The sequence below is a fragment of the Dryobates pubescens genome, chromosome Z, assembly GCF_014839835.1.
Source record: "Dryobates pubescens isolate bDryPub1 chromosome Z, bDryPub1.pri, whole genome shotgun sequence".
Taxonomy (NCBI): domain Eukaryota; kingdom Metazoa; phylum Chordata; class Aves; order Piciformes; family Picidae; genus Dryobates; species Dryobates pubescens.
In genome coordinates this window covers 68,936,649-68,955,512 of record NC_071657.1, presented here as the reverse complement: position 1 = coordinate 68,955,512, position 18,864 = coordinate 68,936,649, and the positions used below count along the sequence as shown (strand labels likewise).

General features: G+C 44.1%; 1 protein-coding gene across 3 annotated transcripts in view; it reads left to right on the top strand.

Moving 5' to 3' along the window:
- The window catches only part of DHFR (dihydrofolate reductase), a 28,833-nt gene that overhangs the window by 2,152 nt on the left and 7,817 nt on the right, over positions 1-18,864 (top strand). For all 3 annotated transcript variants that reach the window (XM_054178389.1, XM_054178391.1, XM_054178390.1), the window contains exons 3-4: positions 3,753-3,858; positions 4,766-4,892. In XM_054178389.1, the coding sequence (XP_054034364.1) occupies positions 3,753-3,858; positions 4,766-4,892 (233 nt within the window). The remainder of the gene's footprint in view (positions 1-3,752; positions 3,859-4,765; positions 4,893-18,864) is intronic.

Sequence of the window (18,864 nt, the reverse complement as noted above, 5' to 3'; positions counted from 1 at the left end):
ATAAATCTTCACAGCAGGGATATCACCATTAGCTCAAAAAAGTCAGAAACCAGCTGATTTTTTTTTTAAATTGGGCAGAACACTCTGGAGAAGCATCTCCTGCTCTTGCATTTAGACTGCTTGCATTTTCGCACTGGCCACTGTTGTAAATAGCTATTGGTATAGACAAATCTCTGTTGGAGGTTGTAGACAGGCAGAGGTTGGTCTCTTCTCCCAGGCAACCAGCACCAGAACAAGAAGACACAGTCTCAGGCTGCGCCAGGAGAGGTTTAGGCTGGAGGTTAGGAGGAAGTTCTACACAGGGAGAGTGATTGCCCATTGGAATGGACTGCCTGGGGAGATGGTGGAGTCACCATCATTGAAGGTGTTCAGGAGGAGACTTGATGGGGTGCTTGGTTGCATGGTCTAATTGATTAGGTGGTGTTGGATGATAGGTTGGACACGATCTTGGGGGTCTCTTCTAACCTGGTCTATTCTATTCTATTCTATTTTAACCACATAGGCATCCCAGCGTGAACCTTCCGTAAGAAACTGGATATGTTTTTCGGAACCTGTGCATTTCCTTCAGCAGTGGTGCCAGTGGTCTGTGCTAACATAACTAAACTGGGCCCCATGCTCTTTCATATCTTTATCGATGATCTGGGTGAGGGGATTGAGTCATCATCAGTAAGTTTGCAGATGACATCAACGTGGGGGCAGGTGTTGATCTGTTAGAGGGTAGGAGAGCGCTGCAGAGGGACCTTGAAAGGCTGCACAGATGGGCAGAGTCCAAGGGCATGAGATTCAACACATCTAAGTGCTGGGTTCTACACATTGGCCACAACAACCCCAGGCAGTGCTACAGGCCGGGGTCAGAGTGGCTGGAGAGTGGCCAGGCAGAGAGGGACCTTGGGGTACTGGTTGATAGTAGGCTGAACACAAGTCAGCAGTGTGCTCAGGTGGCCAAGAAGGCCAATGGCATCCTGGCCTGCATCAGAAATAGTGTGGCCAGCAGGAGCAGGGAAGTTGTTCTGCCCCTGTACTCAGCACTGGTTAGGCCACACCTTGAGTCCTGTGTCCAGTTCTGGGCCCCTCAGTTTAGGACAGATATTGAGTTGCTGGAGCATGTCCAGAGAAGGGCAACAAAGCTGGGGAGGGGTTTGGAGCACAAGCCCTATGAGGAGAGGCTGAGGGAGCTGGGGTTGTTTAGCCTGGAGAAGAGGAGGCTCAGCAGAGACCTTATTGCTGTCTACAATTCCCTGAAGTGAGGTTGTAGCCAGGTGGGGGTTGGTCTCTTTTCCCAGGCAACCAACACCAGAACAAGAGGACGCTGTCTCAAGCTGTGCCAGGGGAGGTTTAGGCTGGATGTTAGGAAGAAATTCTTCCCAGAGAGAGTGATTGGCCATTGGAATGTGCTGCCCAGGGAGGTGGTGGAGTCACCATCACTGGAGGTATTTAGGAAGAGACTGGATGGGGCACTTTGTTCCATGTTTAGTTGATGGCCTGGATCAGGAATAGTGTGGCCAGCAGGAGCAGGGAAGTCATTCTGTCCCTGTACTCAGCACTTGTTAGGCCTCACCTTGAATGCTGTGTTTAGTTTTATATCCCTTACTACAAGACATTGAGCTACTGGAACGTGTCCAGAGAAGGGCAACAAAACTGGTGAAAGTTCTGGAGAACAAGACTTAGGATGAGCAGCTGGGATTGTTTAGTCTGGAGAAGGGGAAGCTGTCAGGGAGACCTTCTTGCCCTCTACAACTACCTGAAAGGAGGTTGCAGTGAGATGGGGAGTCTGTCTCTTCTCTAGTATCAAGTGATAGAACAAGGGAAACTGGCCTCAAGTTGCACCAGGGGAGAATTAGATTGAGTGTTTGAGAAAAACTTCTTTGATGAAAGGGTGGTCAGACATTGAAATGATCTGCCCAGGGAGATGGTGGCGTCATTGTGCCTTGAGGTCTTTAGAAGCCATATAGTTGTGGTGCTTAGTGAGATGTCTTGGTGACTTGGCAGTGCTGGGTTAACAGTTGGACTAGATGATACTAAACATTGCTTCCAACCAAAACTTCTTGATTCAGTTCAATTAGATTCTCCTAAAACATTCTCCTTTCCCTAGCATTTTTTTCCCTTCTTAAATAATACTCCAAGTTAGCTATTATTCCTGATCATATCACTGGAAAAACAGGAGATGCAAACACAAAGTTGAGTACTGTATGCTGCTTGGATTTATAAAGGGAAAATGTTTTTTTACATTAAAAAAGCTTTTGGAGGTGTGAGCTGGTCTCACAGAAATTTATAACTGTCGCATTAGTAACTGTAGCAGAGCCAATTTAATAGAATCATAGAATGGTCTAGGTTGGAAGGGACCTCCGAAGGTCATCTAGTCCAACCCCTTCTGCAGTAGCAGGGGTGTTATCAACTAGATCAGGCTGCCCAGAGCCCTGTTGAGCCTTGCTGGATACACTGTATCTCCAGGGATAGGGCCCCAACCACCTTCCTGGGCACCCTGTTCCACTACCCTCATACTAAAACTCTTGTTCTTAATATTCAATCTAAATCTGCTCTTCTTTAGTTTGAAGCCATTGCCCCTTGTCCTATCACTACAGGCCTTTGTAAACAATGTCTCTCCATGCCTCTTGTAGGCCCCTTTCAGGTACTGGAAGGCTGCTGTTAGGTCTCCCTGAAGCCTCTTCATCTCCAGGCTGAACAACCCCAGCTCCCTCAGCCTGTCCTCATAGCAGAGGTGCTCCAACCCCCTGATCATTTTTGTGGCCCTCCTCTGAACCCTGTCCATCAGGTCCATGTCCTTGTGTTGAGGGCTCCAGAGCTGGACACAGTACTCAGTATCACAGTATCACCAAGGTTGGAAGAGACCTCAAAGATCATCGAGTCCAACCTGTTGCCACAGACCTCATGACTAGACCATGGCACCAAGTGCCACGTCCAATCTCCTCTTGAACACCTCCAGGGACGGTGACTCCACCACCTCCCTGGGCAGCACATTCCAATGACGAATGACTCTCTCCGTGAAGAACTTTCTCCTCACCTCCAGGTGAGGTCTTATCAGAGCAGAGTAAAGTGGCAGAATCACCTCTCTGTATCTGCTGGCAATGCTTCTTTTGATGCAGCCCAGGATGTGATTTGCCTTCTGGGCTGCAAGCACACATTGTCTGCTCATGTCCAGCTTCTCATCTATCAGCACCCCCAAATCCTTTTGCATAGGGCTGCTTTCTAACACCTCATCCCCTGGTCTGTATTGATAAGGAGGATTGTTCCAGCCCAGGTGCAGAACCCTGCTCATCTTGGTTTCATCTGCAACCTTGCTGATGGTGCCCTCAGTCTCACCATGTCATTGATAAAGATACCAAACAGCACAGGTCCCAGTACAGACTCCAGAGGGACACCACTTGTTACCACTCTCCATCTGGACTTCAAGCCATTGAGCACTACCCTCTGAATGCAGCCAGAGTCTAGACCCTCTGGACTGCGACTGAGCAGTGACATGCTGTATTAATTTTTTTTCTTTCAATTGCAAGTATATAGGTGTACATGGGACTACTTTGGTGTCAACTGCTTGACAAGGTTTTGAGGCAACCAGGATGTTCTTCCATGCTTGTGACTAAATTAAGAATGGAGGCCTTAGCTTGCAGTTCTGTTAACTCCTGAAATGGAGTTCAGAAGCAGGAGCAAGAGTCCAGCAGTTTTGCTTAACAACCAAGACAAATTTGGGGCAGAGCAAAATTACCTTTTCAATAAGTGTTTTCTCTCTTACTCAGGTAAACAGAATGCACTCATAATGGGTAAAAAAACCTGGTTCTCCATTCCTGAGAAGAATCGTCCCTTAAAAGACAGAATTAATATAGTGCTCAGCAGGGAGCTCAAGTATGTATGATGAATGATAGGCCTGGTAAATAAATCTTCACCTACAAGTATATGTAACAATGCATCGTAAAGTAATTCTTTATGTAACATACAAAACTGTGACATTTTTGATACCATGATCTCTGCTATTGATTCTGAGTGATATCACTGTTTTACCTTTAATATTTTCATTATAATTTTAATGTATTTTATTTTTCTAAGAAATTCACAATATAATTGTCATTACTGTGCTTAATAAATATTAATCCTAGCTCTAAACACAAACTGACAGTTGTCAGTATTCTTTCTGACCCATGTATTTAACTCTATTTCTCTCATTCCTCGTTAGATTGTAGCTCTTAATTCCCTTTTTTTAAGTTGTTGGGGTTTTTTTTACCATTTGAGGAACAATAGCTGTCCTTTTTCTTCCTGTTGTTGAAGTCATCCAAATATTCTTAAACAAAAATGTTTATTGCTTTGTAGGATGTCTTGGGATGAGGATTAGAATAGAATAGAATAGAGAAGAATAGAATAGAATAGACCAGGTGGGAAGAGATGAAGGGAGGCAGAGGACAGGGGCTTTTTGGTTAATTTTATGGAATGAATATTGTTCTAAAATTGAAGTAAAAAACTTAATTTTATAGATATCTACAGTTCTCAGTTAGGATTTTTTAAAAACATGCTGTAAAATTCAGATGTATGATTTATAATGCTTCTTAAGTTACAGGGATGGCTGAATTGTGGTTATTAAACAACCCTGGGTGAGAATTCTAACAGAGTTTTGCAATAGCATTTCAGAACAACTAACTAATTTGGAAAGTTTAGTTAGTTGTGAATTCAGAAAAGCACATTGTATGTCTGGGTTGTATTGATTATTATGATAAATGGTCCTTTAATTTTTTAGTAATAAAGCTTTTGCTTTCTCTAGGGAAACCCCAAAAGGAGCACATTATCTTTCCAAAAGTCTGGATGATGCTTTAGCTCTTTTGGACTCACCAGAGTTAAAAAGCAAAGTAGACATGGTTTGGATCGTCGGAGGCACTTCAGTTTACAAGGTACATTCATAGTGCTCCTAAAACATGCATTTTCTGCAGTGGGATGAGGGTGACTCAAGTTCCTGCCACTCCTGTTCCCAGCAAACTCCTGTGATTCCAACAGAACACATCTCGAAGAGTAAGATTTGAACTCACAAGTTCAAAATATCTATCCAGAGACTGTTCCAGATAACAGTCCAGTGTCATAGAGTCACTGCACTTCTGAGAGCTTGTCTTAAATAATCTAACTTGGTAGATTTTTCAACCAAAACCCCTATTGTTATGTTTATTTTATTGAGATAATACACAGTATGTGGACAAAATGGAAAAATTATCTAGCATTTTTAGACAGAGTATGACACTTTATGCAGGTATACAGGTAAGAAAAGAGAATTTAGAGAGAGCTGGAAGGTGATGGTGTGGGCAATGAGGATGTGGTCATACAAAAAGGTAGAATCATAGAGTGGTCTGGGTTGGAAGGGACCTCCGAAGGTCATCTAGTCCAACCCCCACTGCAGTCAGCAGGGGTAGCATAACTGTTTCCTCGTCCAGCAGGCAGGTGTCCCTGCTGCTCCCACAGCCCAGGTTTGTCTCAATGTGTCAGGGTTGTCTGGGTATTCAGGTGCCTGTTCATGTGCCAAGAAGACCACTTTCTTCCCAGGACAATCTTTGCACAGACAAAGCTCTCTATGAATTTTCCTGTTTTCCCAAAGGTGCAATAGTCTTCCTGTTAGCTGTGCAACATGAGGGTCTGTAGTAAAACCTATCTTGGTGCTTCCCTGTGTTTCTTCAGCCACCCTTCTCCCTTGCCCCAAACCCTTCCTCTTACGTTCCACTAACACACATGTAAAGTTTAGTCAGCTCTCCATGCCTCCACCACATCCATTAAGTTGTCCTTTCAGCCTCTGCACAGTTGTGGTGGTGGTTGTTGCTATTACTCAATACCACACAAATTATTATGGCCATCAACCATAGTTCCTGTCATATCAGTTAGGAGGACAGCAGTAGGCATTCTTTTTCTCATAAAAAACTGAAGAATTTTAAAACAATTATTTATTTAAAATATATGGGGAAGGAAACAGCACTGCTGTCCTTTAGTCATTAGAAGTATGCTGGGAAGTATACTGCATTTCTTGTTTGGCACTTGGACTTGATTTGTGTCACAAAAATGCCATCATGCTCCTGGTAGCAAATTGTAGAGATGATGATGATATGCTTTGTATACAAGATGGGAAAATACAATTTGATACTTCTTGCCTTTACAGTTTGTGGTTTTCATGAAACTCTTCTCTGGGTCTTAGAGAATGTGTCTTTTAAGGTAAAAAAAGGCAAAGTAGTTAGATATTGCTAAGGCTGTCAGAAAAATAAGATTCATATGCAAATAACCTATAAAACATTGATGTTTCTTAGGCTTCTGGGGTTTCTTAATTTATGTTTTGTAATCACTTTCGCATATGGTGAATTCTACCTTGTATTTGATGTCCAAACACATTCAGTCTATAATCAAATATATGGAAGTAACCTGTGCTTCACTGTCAGCCACGAAAATGCCTGTTTCCAGGCAGTAAATAGCACATTTCTTTCTGGAGACAGATTGGATATAACTACACAACTTTAGGAAGAATATGGATTCATAAAAACTTCTGCAATGTACTGCTTCTACTGAGCAGCATGAGAAAATGTGACTTAAAATTTCAACTGTTTTCCCACTTTCAAGCATCTACCTAGGATACTTCAAAGTATTTTTTTAATTCAATAGGGAGAATATGCCAGTTTTATGCAGATTCCTGCATTCAAGTAGCTTTGTGATTTTAGTTAAAGGGATTTGATGGAAACCATACACCTCTACTAAAAATCTGAGTAATATTTTTGGTGCCTGTATTAGAGATGCACAAAGGATTACAAGAATGTTTCCATTATACCACACAGAAATGTGTGGGAAGCGAAATAGCAGTCAGTAATTGAAGTGAATAATTTTATTCAGCAGTTGTAGGTATTTGCTTTTAAGGCATTATTTTGATCGTACTGCTTTGCACAGCTCAAAGGTTTAGAACTGATTGTGTTTATTAGTATAAGCCTTTAATGGTGAAAGTGTCTGTAATTACTTCAGCAGCTAAGTGCAACAGCAGTGATTTGAAACAGGTAGTGCTGAGGACATGTCATTTCCACTTTTAGCACTTCCAGAGTTTAACCCTGAGTTCAGATCTTTTAAATCAGGTAATGCTTTATGAGGACAGACCTTGATGAGGAGGTGTGGTGGGTTGAAGTTTCCCCCCAACATTAACTTTGCCAGACCAACTCAAGCAAATGAAGCTGTATTTACAAGCAAAATTGTGGTGGTTTGAAAGGAAAGGCTCTGCTTTCCCTCCCCCACTGAGAAAGAGACCACGGCTAAACCCAGTCGGAGAAATGAGATTATATTTTACAAGGAAACAGATTCTATGTAACACAACAAATACAGGTATTTTACAGTATATACAGGAATATACAGCAAATGAACTCAACCAGAAATCAGACCCCCCACAGAGGGGGCTTCCCCCTGTGCCCCCTTCAACCCCCTACCTCCCTTCTCCCCCAAAAGAGGTAGAAGAAGAGACGAGGACAGTTAACAGGGCAGGAAAAGAATAAAGGCCTTGCACAGGGAGTTAGTATCTTATCTTAGTTGGCCAGAATCCCAGAAGCAGATCCAGCTGAGAGGGACAGCGAAGGAAGGAAGACTGAGAGAAAGTTCCCAACTCCCCTGGGTCCAATCTCTCCTCCCACAATCCTACCAATGAAATTCGTTTAGAAAACCAAAATATTTTACAAACATTTAGCCAGTGTGCCCCTTCCTTAAAGGCACAGCGTCAAACGGCCACACTCCACCCCTTCTAAACAATTTCATTGGTCGTTCGCACTCAGAAACAATATTTACAGTTTGTGAGTAAAGTTCATAGTCCGTTCCGGCTATACTCAGATGTAGACAATTCTTAAGTCCAAAAAGTCAGGAAATAAGAAAATGGAAACCAGCTTGTCTCTCTGCAGACGAAGTGAAGAAAAGGCAAACAGGAACACAGGGACTCTCAGTTGACTCAGGGCTCTCAGGGTTCGTGCACGGTAGATTCCTCAGGGATTCTTCCTTTGGGCGCGTTGTAGCTGTACAACAGTCTGAAATTAAGCTCTTTCAGCTAAAGTTAAATTTCTTTGTGGGATACACTGAATTTGACCATTCTCCTGCATTACCCAATAAGTGTGACCCGGACCTTCTGCTGAAACCACCCCTCGGACAGGTTTAGCCTCTCCTGAGGGCGAAAATACCCAAACAGTTTTACCTAATAGATTCTTTTCTCTAACAACAGGAACTCTATCACCTTCTACTCTCCGTAGCAAATCTGAATGTGCCGGTCCAGCTCGGTTCACTGAACCTCTACTATTCACCAGCCAGGTTGCTTGTGCTAAATGTTTCTCCCAGTTTTTCAAAGATCCACCTCCCATGGCTTTGAGAGTGGTCTTCAACAAACCGTTGTAGCGTTCAATCTTCCCTGCAGCTGGTGCATAGTAAGGAATGTGGAAAATCCACTCAATACCGTGCTCTTTTGCCCAGCTCTTTACAAGGTTGTTCTTGAAGTGAGTTCCGTTGTCTGACTCAATCCTCTCTGGAGTTCCGTGTCTCCACAGGATCTGTCTCTCCAGACCAAGAATGGTGTTGCGTGCAGTTGCATGTGGAACTGCATAAGTTTCCAGCCATCCAGTGTTTGCCTCTACCATAGTAAGCACGTACTGCTTACCAGAACGAGAACGTGGTAGAGTGATGTAGTCAATCTGCCAAGCTTCACCATACCTGTATTTGGACCATCTGTCACCATACCACAAGGGCTTAATTCGCTTTGCCTGCTTAATAGCAGCACAAATGTCACAGTCATGGATGACTTGTGTGATAGCATCCATGGAAATGTCTATGGATCTGTCACGAGCCCATTGGTATGTTGCATCTCTGCCTTGATGTCCTGATGAATCGTGAGCCCACCGAGCTAAGAATATCTCACCTCGGTGTTTCCAGTCGAGATCAAGTTCAGAGTCCTTGTCTACTTGAGAAACCCTTGCAGCTAAATCTGCCTGATGGTTGTGCTGCTGTTCCTCAGTAGCTTTGCTCTTAGGAATGTGAGCATCAATGTGTCTCACTTTCACTGGAATCCTCTCGATTCGATCAGCAATGTCTTGCCACAGGTCGGCTGCCCAGATGGGTTTTCCTTTCCTCTGCCAGCCATTCTTTTTCCAGTTCTTTAGCCAACCCCATAGAGCATTGGCTACCATCCAGGAGTCGGTGTAGAGATAAAGCTTTGGCCATCTCTCACGTTCAGCTACGTCGAGAGCTAGCTGGACAGCTTTTACCTCTGCAAACTGACTGGATTCTCCTTCTCCATCCTTCGCCTCTGCAACTCGGCGTGTTGGACTCCACACTGCAGACTTCCACCTTCGCTTGTTCCCGACGAGACGACAGGAACCATCTGTGAACAAAGCATATTTCTTCTCATCATCAGAAAGGTCATTGTAAGGAGGAGCTTCCTCAGCACGAGTTACTCTCTCCTCTGGAGGTTTAGCACAGTTGGTACCTTCAGGCCAACTTGAGATCACCTCCACCAGACCAGGTCTTTCAAGATTTCCCATTCGAGCTCTCTGTGTTATCAGAGCCATCCACTTAGACCAGGTGGAATCTGTAGCATGATGTGGTGTGGAACCCTTGCCTTTGAACATCCAATTCAAAACTGGCAATCTGGGAGCTAAGAGAAGCTGTGATTCAGTTCCAATCACTTCAGAAGCTGCTTTCACTCCTTCATAGGCAGCTAGAATCTCTTTCTCTGTTGGAGTGTAATTAGCCTCTGAACCTCTGTAACCTCGACTCCAGAAGCCAAGAGGTCGTCCACGTGTCTCACCTGGAGCTTTTTGCCACAAGCACCAGGTTGGACCATTGTCACCTGCAGCCGTGTACAAAATGTTCTTAATGTCTGGACCATCTCGGACAGGTCCCAGACCCACTGCTTGTACCACTTCTTGCTTTATCTGGTCAAAGGCTGCTTGTTGTTCAGGTCCCCAGTGGAAACTGTTCCTCTTTCGAGTCACATCATACAGAGGTTTCACAATCTGGCTGTATCCAGGAATGTGTAGTCTCCAAAATCCCACTATCCCCAGGAAACGTAGAGTTTCTTGCTTGTTGGTGGGATTTGCCATGGTAGAGACTCTGTTTACCACATCCACTGGAATGTGTCGGCGTCCATCCTGCCACTGCACTCCCAGAAACTGGATCGCTGTGGTAGGACCTTTCACTTTGTCTCTCTTGATGGCAAAACCTGCATTCAGAAGAATGTCCATGATTTTGTTGCCTTTCTCAAAGACTTCCTCAGCAGTTTTACCCCAGACGATGATATCATCGATGAACTGGATGTGTTCTGGAGCACCACCTTCCTCCAGAGCATCGTGGATCACTGCATGACAGATTCTGGAGCTGTGGATCCAGCCCATTGGCAGTCTGTTGAAAGTGTACTGGATTCCTCTCCAGGTGAAAGCAAACTGAGGCCTGCATTCCTCTGCTATGGGAATAGAGAAGAATGCATTAGCAATGTCTATGGTAGCATACCATTTGGCCTCTTTGGATTCCAGCTCGTACTGGAGTTCCATCATGTCTGGTACTGCTGCACTCATAGGCGGAGTTACTTCATTCAGGGCTCGGTAGTCCACTGTCAGACGCCAGTCTCCATTCGGCTTTCGCACAGGCCACACTGGACTGTTGAAAGGTGAATGAGTTTTGCTGATGACTTTCTGACTCTCCAACTGACGAATCAGATTCTGAATGGGCAACAAAGAGTCACGGTTGGTTCTGTATTGTCTGTGATGCACAGTCTGAGAAGCAACCGGCAACTTAATGTCCTGAATCTTGTGTTGTCCCACAACTGCAGATTCATCAGAGAGTTCAGGTCTAGCAGACAGCTTCAGTTTTTGTCCATCAATTTCTACAGAAGCTACTCCAAAAGCCCATTTGTAACCTTTAGGGTCCTTGAAACGCCCTTCTCTCAGAAAATCAATTCCCAAAATACAAGGTGCATCAGGTCCGGTCACAACTGTATGCTTCTTCCACTGCTTACCAGTTAGACTTATATTAACCTCTACCTTACTTAACTCTTGAGATCCACCAGTGACTCCCAGAATAGTTATGGACTCCGATCCCTGATAATTTGATGGCAATATGGTGCACTGAGCTCCTGTGTCAACCAAGGCCCTGTACTTCTGAAAGTGTGAAGTGCCAGGCCACTGGATGTACACATCCCAATAGATTCTGTTATCTCCATTATCCCTCTCCTCCCCCTGGCAGGAGGCAGGGCACCCCTAATTATGGGGAACATTTCCACAGGTGCAACGAGCACACTGTGCAGTGTTAGAACTGGAGTCACTGTTGGAGCTGTCATTGTTGTCCTGGGGAACTGTGGAAGTAACAGCTACCCTTCTGGTATTGCTACCCTGGGTTCTGCCACTTTGCAGTTCCCTCAGTCTCCTGAAAAGATTAGAAGTTGGTTGACCATCCCACCTGTTCATGTTCTCACCAAACTGATCACGTAGAGTTATCCAAATGGTCCTACGTGATTGCCTTGGTGGTCTGTTTTGGTTTGGCCTGTTTTGGAATGACCTCCTTGGAGGATGTCTATTCCTCACAGCTGAAACCTGCACCCACCTGGAGGAAGAATTGGAATTATCTCTTTGTGCCAATTGGTATATGGAATCCTTGATTTCATCCTTCAGCTCTCTCATGCAATTCTTTATCTCACTAGACAGAGCTTTAATGGCTGAAACCAAAGAAACACGTGTCATGCTATCATCCAATTGTCTTAGTTGATCAGTGAATTGGCCAACCGTAGGAGGATCTCCACCATAATTTCTTGCCACAATTCTACTTGCCAGAATGTTTGCATAATTGGAAGGAGCAAGCTTGATAAGCTTTTTAGCAAGACCAGCTGCCACAGGAATGTCATCAGGATTCAGAGTATCATGGTCACCATAGAGTATCTCTCTAATGGCAAACTCCCTCAGACGCTTAATTCCCTCATCTATGGTAGTCCAGGGCTTAGGATTCCATGGAAGATCATCTCGGGAAGGGTATCTCAGGGAAACTGCCATTAAAAGGCGTATCCACAGATTAACCTTACCGAGAATCTTGGCTAGATGTCTGTCTATTCCATTATCCTTTGAGAGAGTTCCTAGCTGGGCTGCTGACTTGTCTCCAACTATTAGAGCTGGAGCACCTGTATCATAACACCTAGCAAGCCAAGATAGGATGGGTTCCTTATCTGCTCTGAGGTAATCTTTGCGGACATTGCGAATCTCCTCCCTTGGTGACGAGCAGCTCTGCAGGTCATCCTCCTCTTCATCTATCACATCTTCCTGAACGTTTTGTCCCCATAATCCTGCTGTCACTCTCCTAAGGACCTCTTTAAGCTGAAAAGCACCACTGCCAGCTGCTGTCTTAGTTGCATCTCCATCCTGTGATGATCTCAATAACTCAGCTATATCTCTAAGACAAATCTTCTCCTCATCTTCAGCAGGCACTTTCCTAGCAGAGGTTCCCTCACCAGGATCAGTCTGTCTAGTAGAGGTTCCCTCACCGGGATCAGTCTCCTGCTCTTCTCCTCCATTAGCTCCACTAGCTCCTGGATCAGCTTTGGCCTTTCCACCTCTGGTCTTTAAGACTGCTACTTGTTTAACTGGAGCTGTGTTTGAATTTACAGCCATCCTGATAGAAGCTGACAGGTCCTGATCTAAATCAGCCGCCGTGGGGGCCCCTTCCGGTCCTGTCATGGCGGACGGAAATGACCTTGCCTCACTACCGGTCGCCATCTTGGGAATGGGAGCCGCCCCTGGCTGCTTGCCAAAGTCATAGAGTGGAGCATTTAAGGCTGCTTTGCCAATAGGTTTTGCTATTTTTCTAACTGACGCAGCCCCTTCCTCGTCACTCGAGGACTCTGGGGCAGATTTAGAGGAATGCCTACGCTTCCTAGATTTTTGTTTAATCACAAAACATGGTCGAGAAACCTTTTTCTCTCTATATAGAGCCCACAGCAGATAGACATTAATTATCAGCGACAGCAGGATTACACCTGTCAAATAAATCACCTTAAGATCCCAGCCAGCACTTAAAGTTACTCTTTGACCTCCTGAAGTGTTAAACTCCCTTATCTCGATCGGCAGAGTGGAAGACGTTCTATTGCCGTAATTAGTGAGCCGAAAAAAACCCAAACAGTGTTTATACAACAGCTGGATCCTATGCATAAACCACAAATAGATTTTACGCATTAAATATTTACCTATCTGGTCTAACATCAACCCGATGCAGTACCGGTAGACCAACATGCCACAGACCGAGAAGAATAAACGTTCTAAAACCCAGAGCACCTTCATTTCGTTTCTCCGGCTGAGACAAGCAATAAATCAACTTAATTACTTAATTGCCCAGCCCCACGTTGGTGAGCCAATAAAAAGAGTGTGGTGGTTTGAAAGGAAAGGCTCTGCTTTCCCTCCCCCACTGAGAAAGAGACCACGGCTAAACCCAGTCGGAGAAATGAGATTATATTTTACAAGGAAACAGATTCTATGTAACACAACAAATACAGGTATTTTACAGTATATACAGGAATATACAGCAAATGAACTCAACCAGAAATCAGACCCCCCACAGAGGGGGCTTCCCCCTGTGCCCCCTTCAACCCCCTACCTCCCTTCTCCCCCAAAAGAGGTAGAAGAAGAGACGAGGACAGTTAACAGGGCAGGAAAAGAATAAAGGCCTTGCACAGGGAGTTAGTATCTTATCTTAGTTGGCCAGAATCCCAGAAGCAGATCCAGCCGAAAGGGACAGCGAAGGAAGGAAGACTGAGAGAAAGTTCCCAACTCCCCTGGGTCCAATCTCTCCTCCCACAATCCTACCAATGAAATTCGTTTAGAAAACCAAAATATTTTACAAACATTTAGCCAGTGTGCCCCTTTCTTAAAGGCACAGCGTCAAACGGCCACAAAAATCTACACTTTACAATGGAATGCAATGAATATGTACAAAATATACAGGATTTACAATATTTACAGATATTTACAATTAATAAACATCACAAGGACCCCCCTGGCCAAGGACCAGGGGAAGCTACTAGCTTCTCCCTCTCTGCCTCCCCCCTTACCTCCCTGTACAAAAGGGTCAACAGAAAGGAGCAGAGAAGTTAGACTTGGCCAAGGCCAGCCAAAAGCACATTGTCTCTCCCGAGTGAAGCAAAACCAGCCAGAGATCAGAAGAGAAGAGAAAAAAGGAAAAGATTATTATGGTACAGCTCATCTTATTCTAGATATTTACCCAATGAATTTGTTTAGAATTATCTTTTGTTTTCCTTTTTACATCCAATAGTGGTTTATTTATAATTTTCTACTTTTCTGCTCAAAATCTGTAACTAAATTTTAAAGGCATAGCCTAAAACCACCACAGAAGATGAGCAAGACACTCTGGAATCTCTGTATTTTCTTTTATCTGCCTCCTGCACATGGTGGTCCCAACCACCATCAATCCTTTTCTTTCCTTGGTCTTGTACCCAGGTGCTCATACTCATTTACTTGTAATGGAAAACTAGTATGCTGCTGTGCCAGTTGGGGAAATCCTCTTCTGCACCTCCGTGTAGCCACACAACAGTGCAGTAGAGAGCTATTTGGTACCAGGAGAAGCTAGTCCACTATGATCCCAATAAGACAAGCACCCAAACTCTGTAAAGTGTTACATAGAATAGAGTAGAGTAGAGTAGAATAGAATAGAACAGAAGCAACCAGGTTGGAAGAGACCTTTGAGAGTCCAACCTATCACCAACACTACCTAATCAACTAAACCATGGCACCAAGTGCCTCATCCAGTCTCTTACTAAACACCACCAGTGATGGTGACTCTACCACCTCCCTGGGCAGCCCATTCCAATGAAGACAGATCCCACAGACCACTGAGAGTTCAAAAACCTCATGCAGCCTATCTTTTAAATGTGGCTTGACACTGATCATCACGTTTGTGATCTCCTGTTAGAGCCTGATAGGTAGTACTGTTGCCTTCAGGGAAGCTTTTGGACTTCTTGCAGGACAAGTTTACAAGCTTCATTTCTTCGGATCTCAGTGTGGCGCCATACTGGATCTTCTGCACTATTCTGGATCTCCTGAGAGGGGAAGCTGGTGTTGATAGTGATTGAATTTATGAGGAAGGAGTGTATCAGGCTAGCAATGGCCAGTAGGTCACAGCAATTATGGAGCTGTTATGCATCATGAGAGGCACTCCATGATTTTGCATGAGTACTTAATGTTTTGAGAGCCTTCTGGTGGCTCATGAGTGCTTGTTGTGTGCTAGAAAACCTGTGGTTCTGGCCCTCGTACTCTTATTAGCTGTTAGAGCTTATCAGACATGTTCCTTGAGAAGATTTTCTGGCTTGGTTTCATCCCCAAGAAATTTAGATAATGCACACCAAAATCGCTCTCCAGTACAGCTAAAGTATGGTGGGCGGGGACAATTAGAAGATTCATTTCAAAACCATGTTTCTGTCCCAAGTTAAGACACTAAAGCAGATGCACTCTCTGTGGAGGTATTGTCTCGTCATTACGAGGTTCAGGTCCTGTCTTTGATTCTCAAAAAACAGTGCTACTTGAAGAGATCCTTTTAAACTGATTAAAAGCAGCAATCAGATTTTATTAGGAATAGGAACTCTAAGTCCAGCACTTGCCCAAATATCAAACAGGGACTTTTTTTTTCCTTTCCCCCTACCCCACCCCCACCCCCCCAAAAAAAAATAAAAGAAAGACAAAACCAAAAGAAAACCAAACCCAAACCAGGTGTTGATTTACTTACATGGATGTTATGGTCTCATTGAGTTATTTGTAGAGTGTTTTGTACAAATACTGCTTTGTAAAAATATCTAAGCACAAATCCCTGACAGAGAACCTACCAGCGGAGGGGGGGAAAAAATACAACCAAAACCTAGCAACAGATTTTTTTTTCAATTTTTTTTTTTAATTGAAAAATTTATGACTCATAACCAAGGTCATCATAACCAAGGCCTCTTTAGTAACACCAAAACAGGCTACATGTCAGTCCAGGTTTTCACCTTCATAACACAGGTTTCCCTACAGCATCTTGAACACTTTAAATTGTCTCGTCTAATTTTTGTGTTCCTACTCAGCTTGTTGCTTTCTCAATGCCACAGAAGCAAACAACACTCAAGGCCACACTGCTGAAGTACAGAGCTGTATTCATGCATTAAATTTGCAGAAGAAACTTATAATTTCATAACAGAACAAAAAATCCTTTCATAAGATGTTGTATTGGTTTTGCTGTTTAGTTAGTGTCTGGGCTGGCCGTAACAGAAAATAGATGCTGTTGATAAATAGCACTTCGGGAAATTCTTCAACAGAAAGGCTTGAGCTGGAGAATGAAATGTCCAGTAATCTCCAAGGGAAAATTTTATCTAATATTCATGCTCCAGTGTCCTCCTATGTGTTAGTGTTGGACATACTGTGTTTGTTAATGCACCCTGTTTCATTCTTCAAATTTATTGAATAATGAAGTTGCTCTTCATATTTCATAAAGCACATCTCTTGCAGGAGATTAGTTACCCTCTCAGATAGAGTTCCTGGACTAAGCAAGTAAATTGCCCTGGGTTCTGAATGCCCTGAGTGGGTTGTGTATGCCATATAGTGCTAAGCTTCAAATCTTTGCTGTACTGTAAGGATCACTTCTTTAAAGTAGAGACATATTAACAATTTGAGTCACTATTTTTATCATGATTTTTTTCAAGCCTGGCTAATAATAATAATATAATAATCTATGTGTTTTAAAAATTGTATTTCAGTATGTCTAAACTTCCTGTAAACTACAAAAGACATAATAATTATTTTTCTACCTTCTCTGCATACAAGACAAAGAGGTTTTGAGCTGTGTGCCTATTGGAATGATTTTAATCTGTGTAGCTATTGGAACAGAGAGTAATGTGTGTGTGTTGCCATGTTTTGGGAGTGTTGTGTTCAGTATGAGACGTGACCAAGGATCCACTTGCAAGCTGCAGATGCTGTTGGTGTGGAGGATGTCTCTCTTCAGGCCTGAAGCATTATTCTGCTCTGGGAGCAACCAATGTAAAAAACAGCACTGTGTTTGCTTTTTCATTAGTTTTGTTTTCAAGTAAATTAATTAGTATGGTTTGATCCTCTTGACATTTTTGCAAGCTGGTAACATTACCTTGTGTAAAGTGAAGACTATCCTGTTTGCACTGATCATGTGTTCTTACCCTGTTCCACCACACTCACATAACATTATTCAACTATACACTCTTACAGTCCTGAGCATGTGTTTCCAAGACAGGATACTGTCCTCCTGGCATGTGTCCCATATGCAGTTATGTAGATTTGTGGAAATGGGAAGACAGTTTCCCTGTTTGACCTTCTAGGTGGTTTTTTGAGGAGGGATTTGAGCACTCCTAAGTGTGATTACCCAAGATCTCTGTTGTTTAAGTGTCAGGGTCACAGCACTACAGCACTGTTCTATAGAGATGCTGCAGGGCTGCTTGAGAGCACCCTGCAGAAAAGGTCTTGGGAGTGTTGGTGGACAAGAAGCTGGACATGAGCCAACAGTGTGCATTTGCAGCCTAGAAGAAAAATCACATCCTGTGTTGCATCAAAAGAAACATGGCAAACAGGTCAAGAGAAGTGATTCTGCCACTCTACTCAGCTCTGGTGAGGCCTCACCTGGAGTACTGGGTCCAACTCTGGGGTCTTCAACACAAGAGAGATATGGATGTGCTGGAGTGGGTCCAGAGAGGGCCATAAAAATGATTAGAGAGCTGGAGCACCTGTCCTGTGAAGACAGGCTGAAAGTATTTGGGCTATTCAGCCTGGAGAGGAGAAAATTCTGGGGACACTTTTCAGCTATGGTTCAGTATCTGAAGGTGACTTGCAGAAAGGCTGGGAAAGGACTGTTTAGAAAGGCTTGTAGTGTTAGGATGAGAGGCAATGGTGTTAAACTGGAGCAGGGTAGATTTAGCTTGGACATAGCAGCGAAGTTCTTTATAATGAGAGTGGTGAAATACTAGAACAGTTAGCCCAGGGATGTATCATAGTATCAGTCAGGGTTGGAAGGGACCACAAGGATCATCTAGTTCCAACCCCCCTGCCATGGGCTGGGACACCTCACACTAGATCAGGCTGACCACAGCCTCATCCAGCCTGCTCTTAAACACCTCAACCACCTCCCTGGACAACCCATTCCAGGGCTTCACCACTCTCATGGTGAAGAACTTCCTCCTCACATCCAGCCTGAATCTCCCCATCTCCCACTTCATTCCATTCCCCCTGGTCCTATCACTACCTGATAGCCTGAGAAGTCCCTCCCCAGCCTTCTTGGAGGCCCCGTTCAGATACTGGAAGGCCACAGTGAGGTCACCTCAGAGCCTTCTCTTCTCCAGGCTGAACAGCCCCAACTCCTTCAGTCTGTCCTCATAGGAGAGGTGCTACATCCCCTCTGATCATCCTCATGGCCCTTCTCTGGACACCTTCCAGCACCTCCAGATCCCTCTTGTAATAGGGGCTCCAGAACTGGATGCAGTACTCCAGGTGGGGTCTCACCAGCACTGAGCAGAGGGGGAGAATCACCTCCTTGACTTTCTTGAGGCCTCATCCCTGGAGGCATTCAAGATCAGACTTGATGTGACCTTGGGCAGCGTGATCTAGTTGGAGATGTCCCTGCTGACTGCATCGGGGGTGGACAGGATGACCTTTGAGGGTCCCTTCCAACCCACTGCAATCTGTGAATCTGTGATTAATGGTTTGTAAAACATATCGTGACTATCATAGTTCATGCCTGCAGTGGCCAATGCTGCTTGCTGCTTTTACCCAGTTATAAATAAAATTAGAGGAAACAGAACTACAATATTGGCAATGGACCAATAGATTAACTGATGTTTTCTTGTAAAAG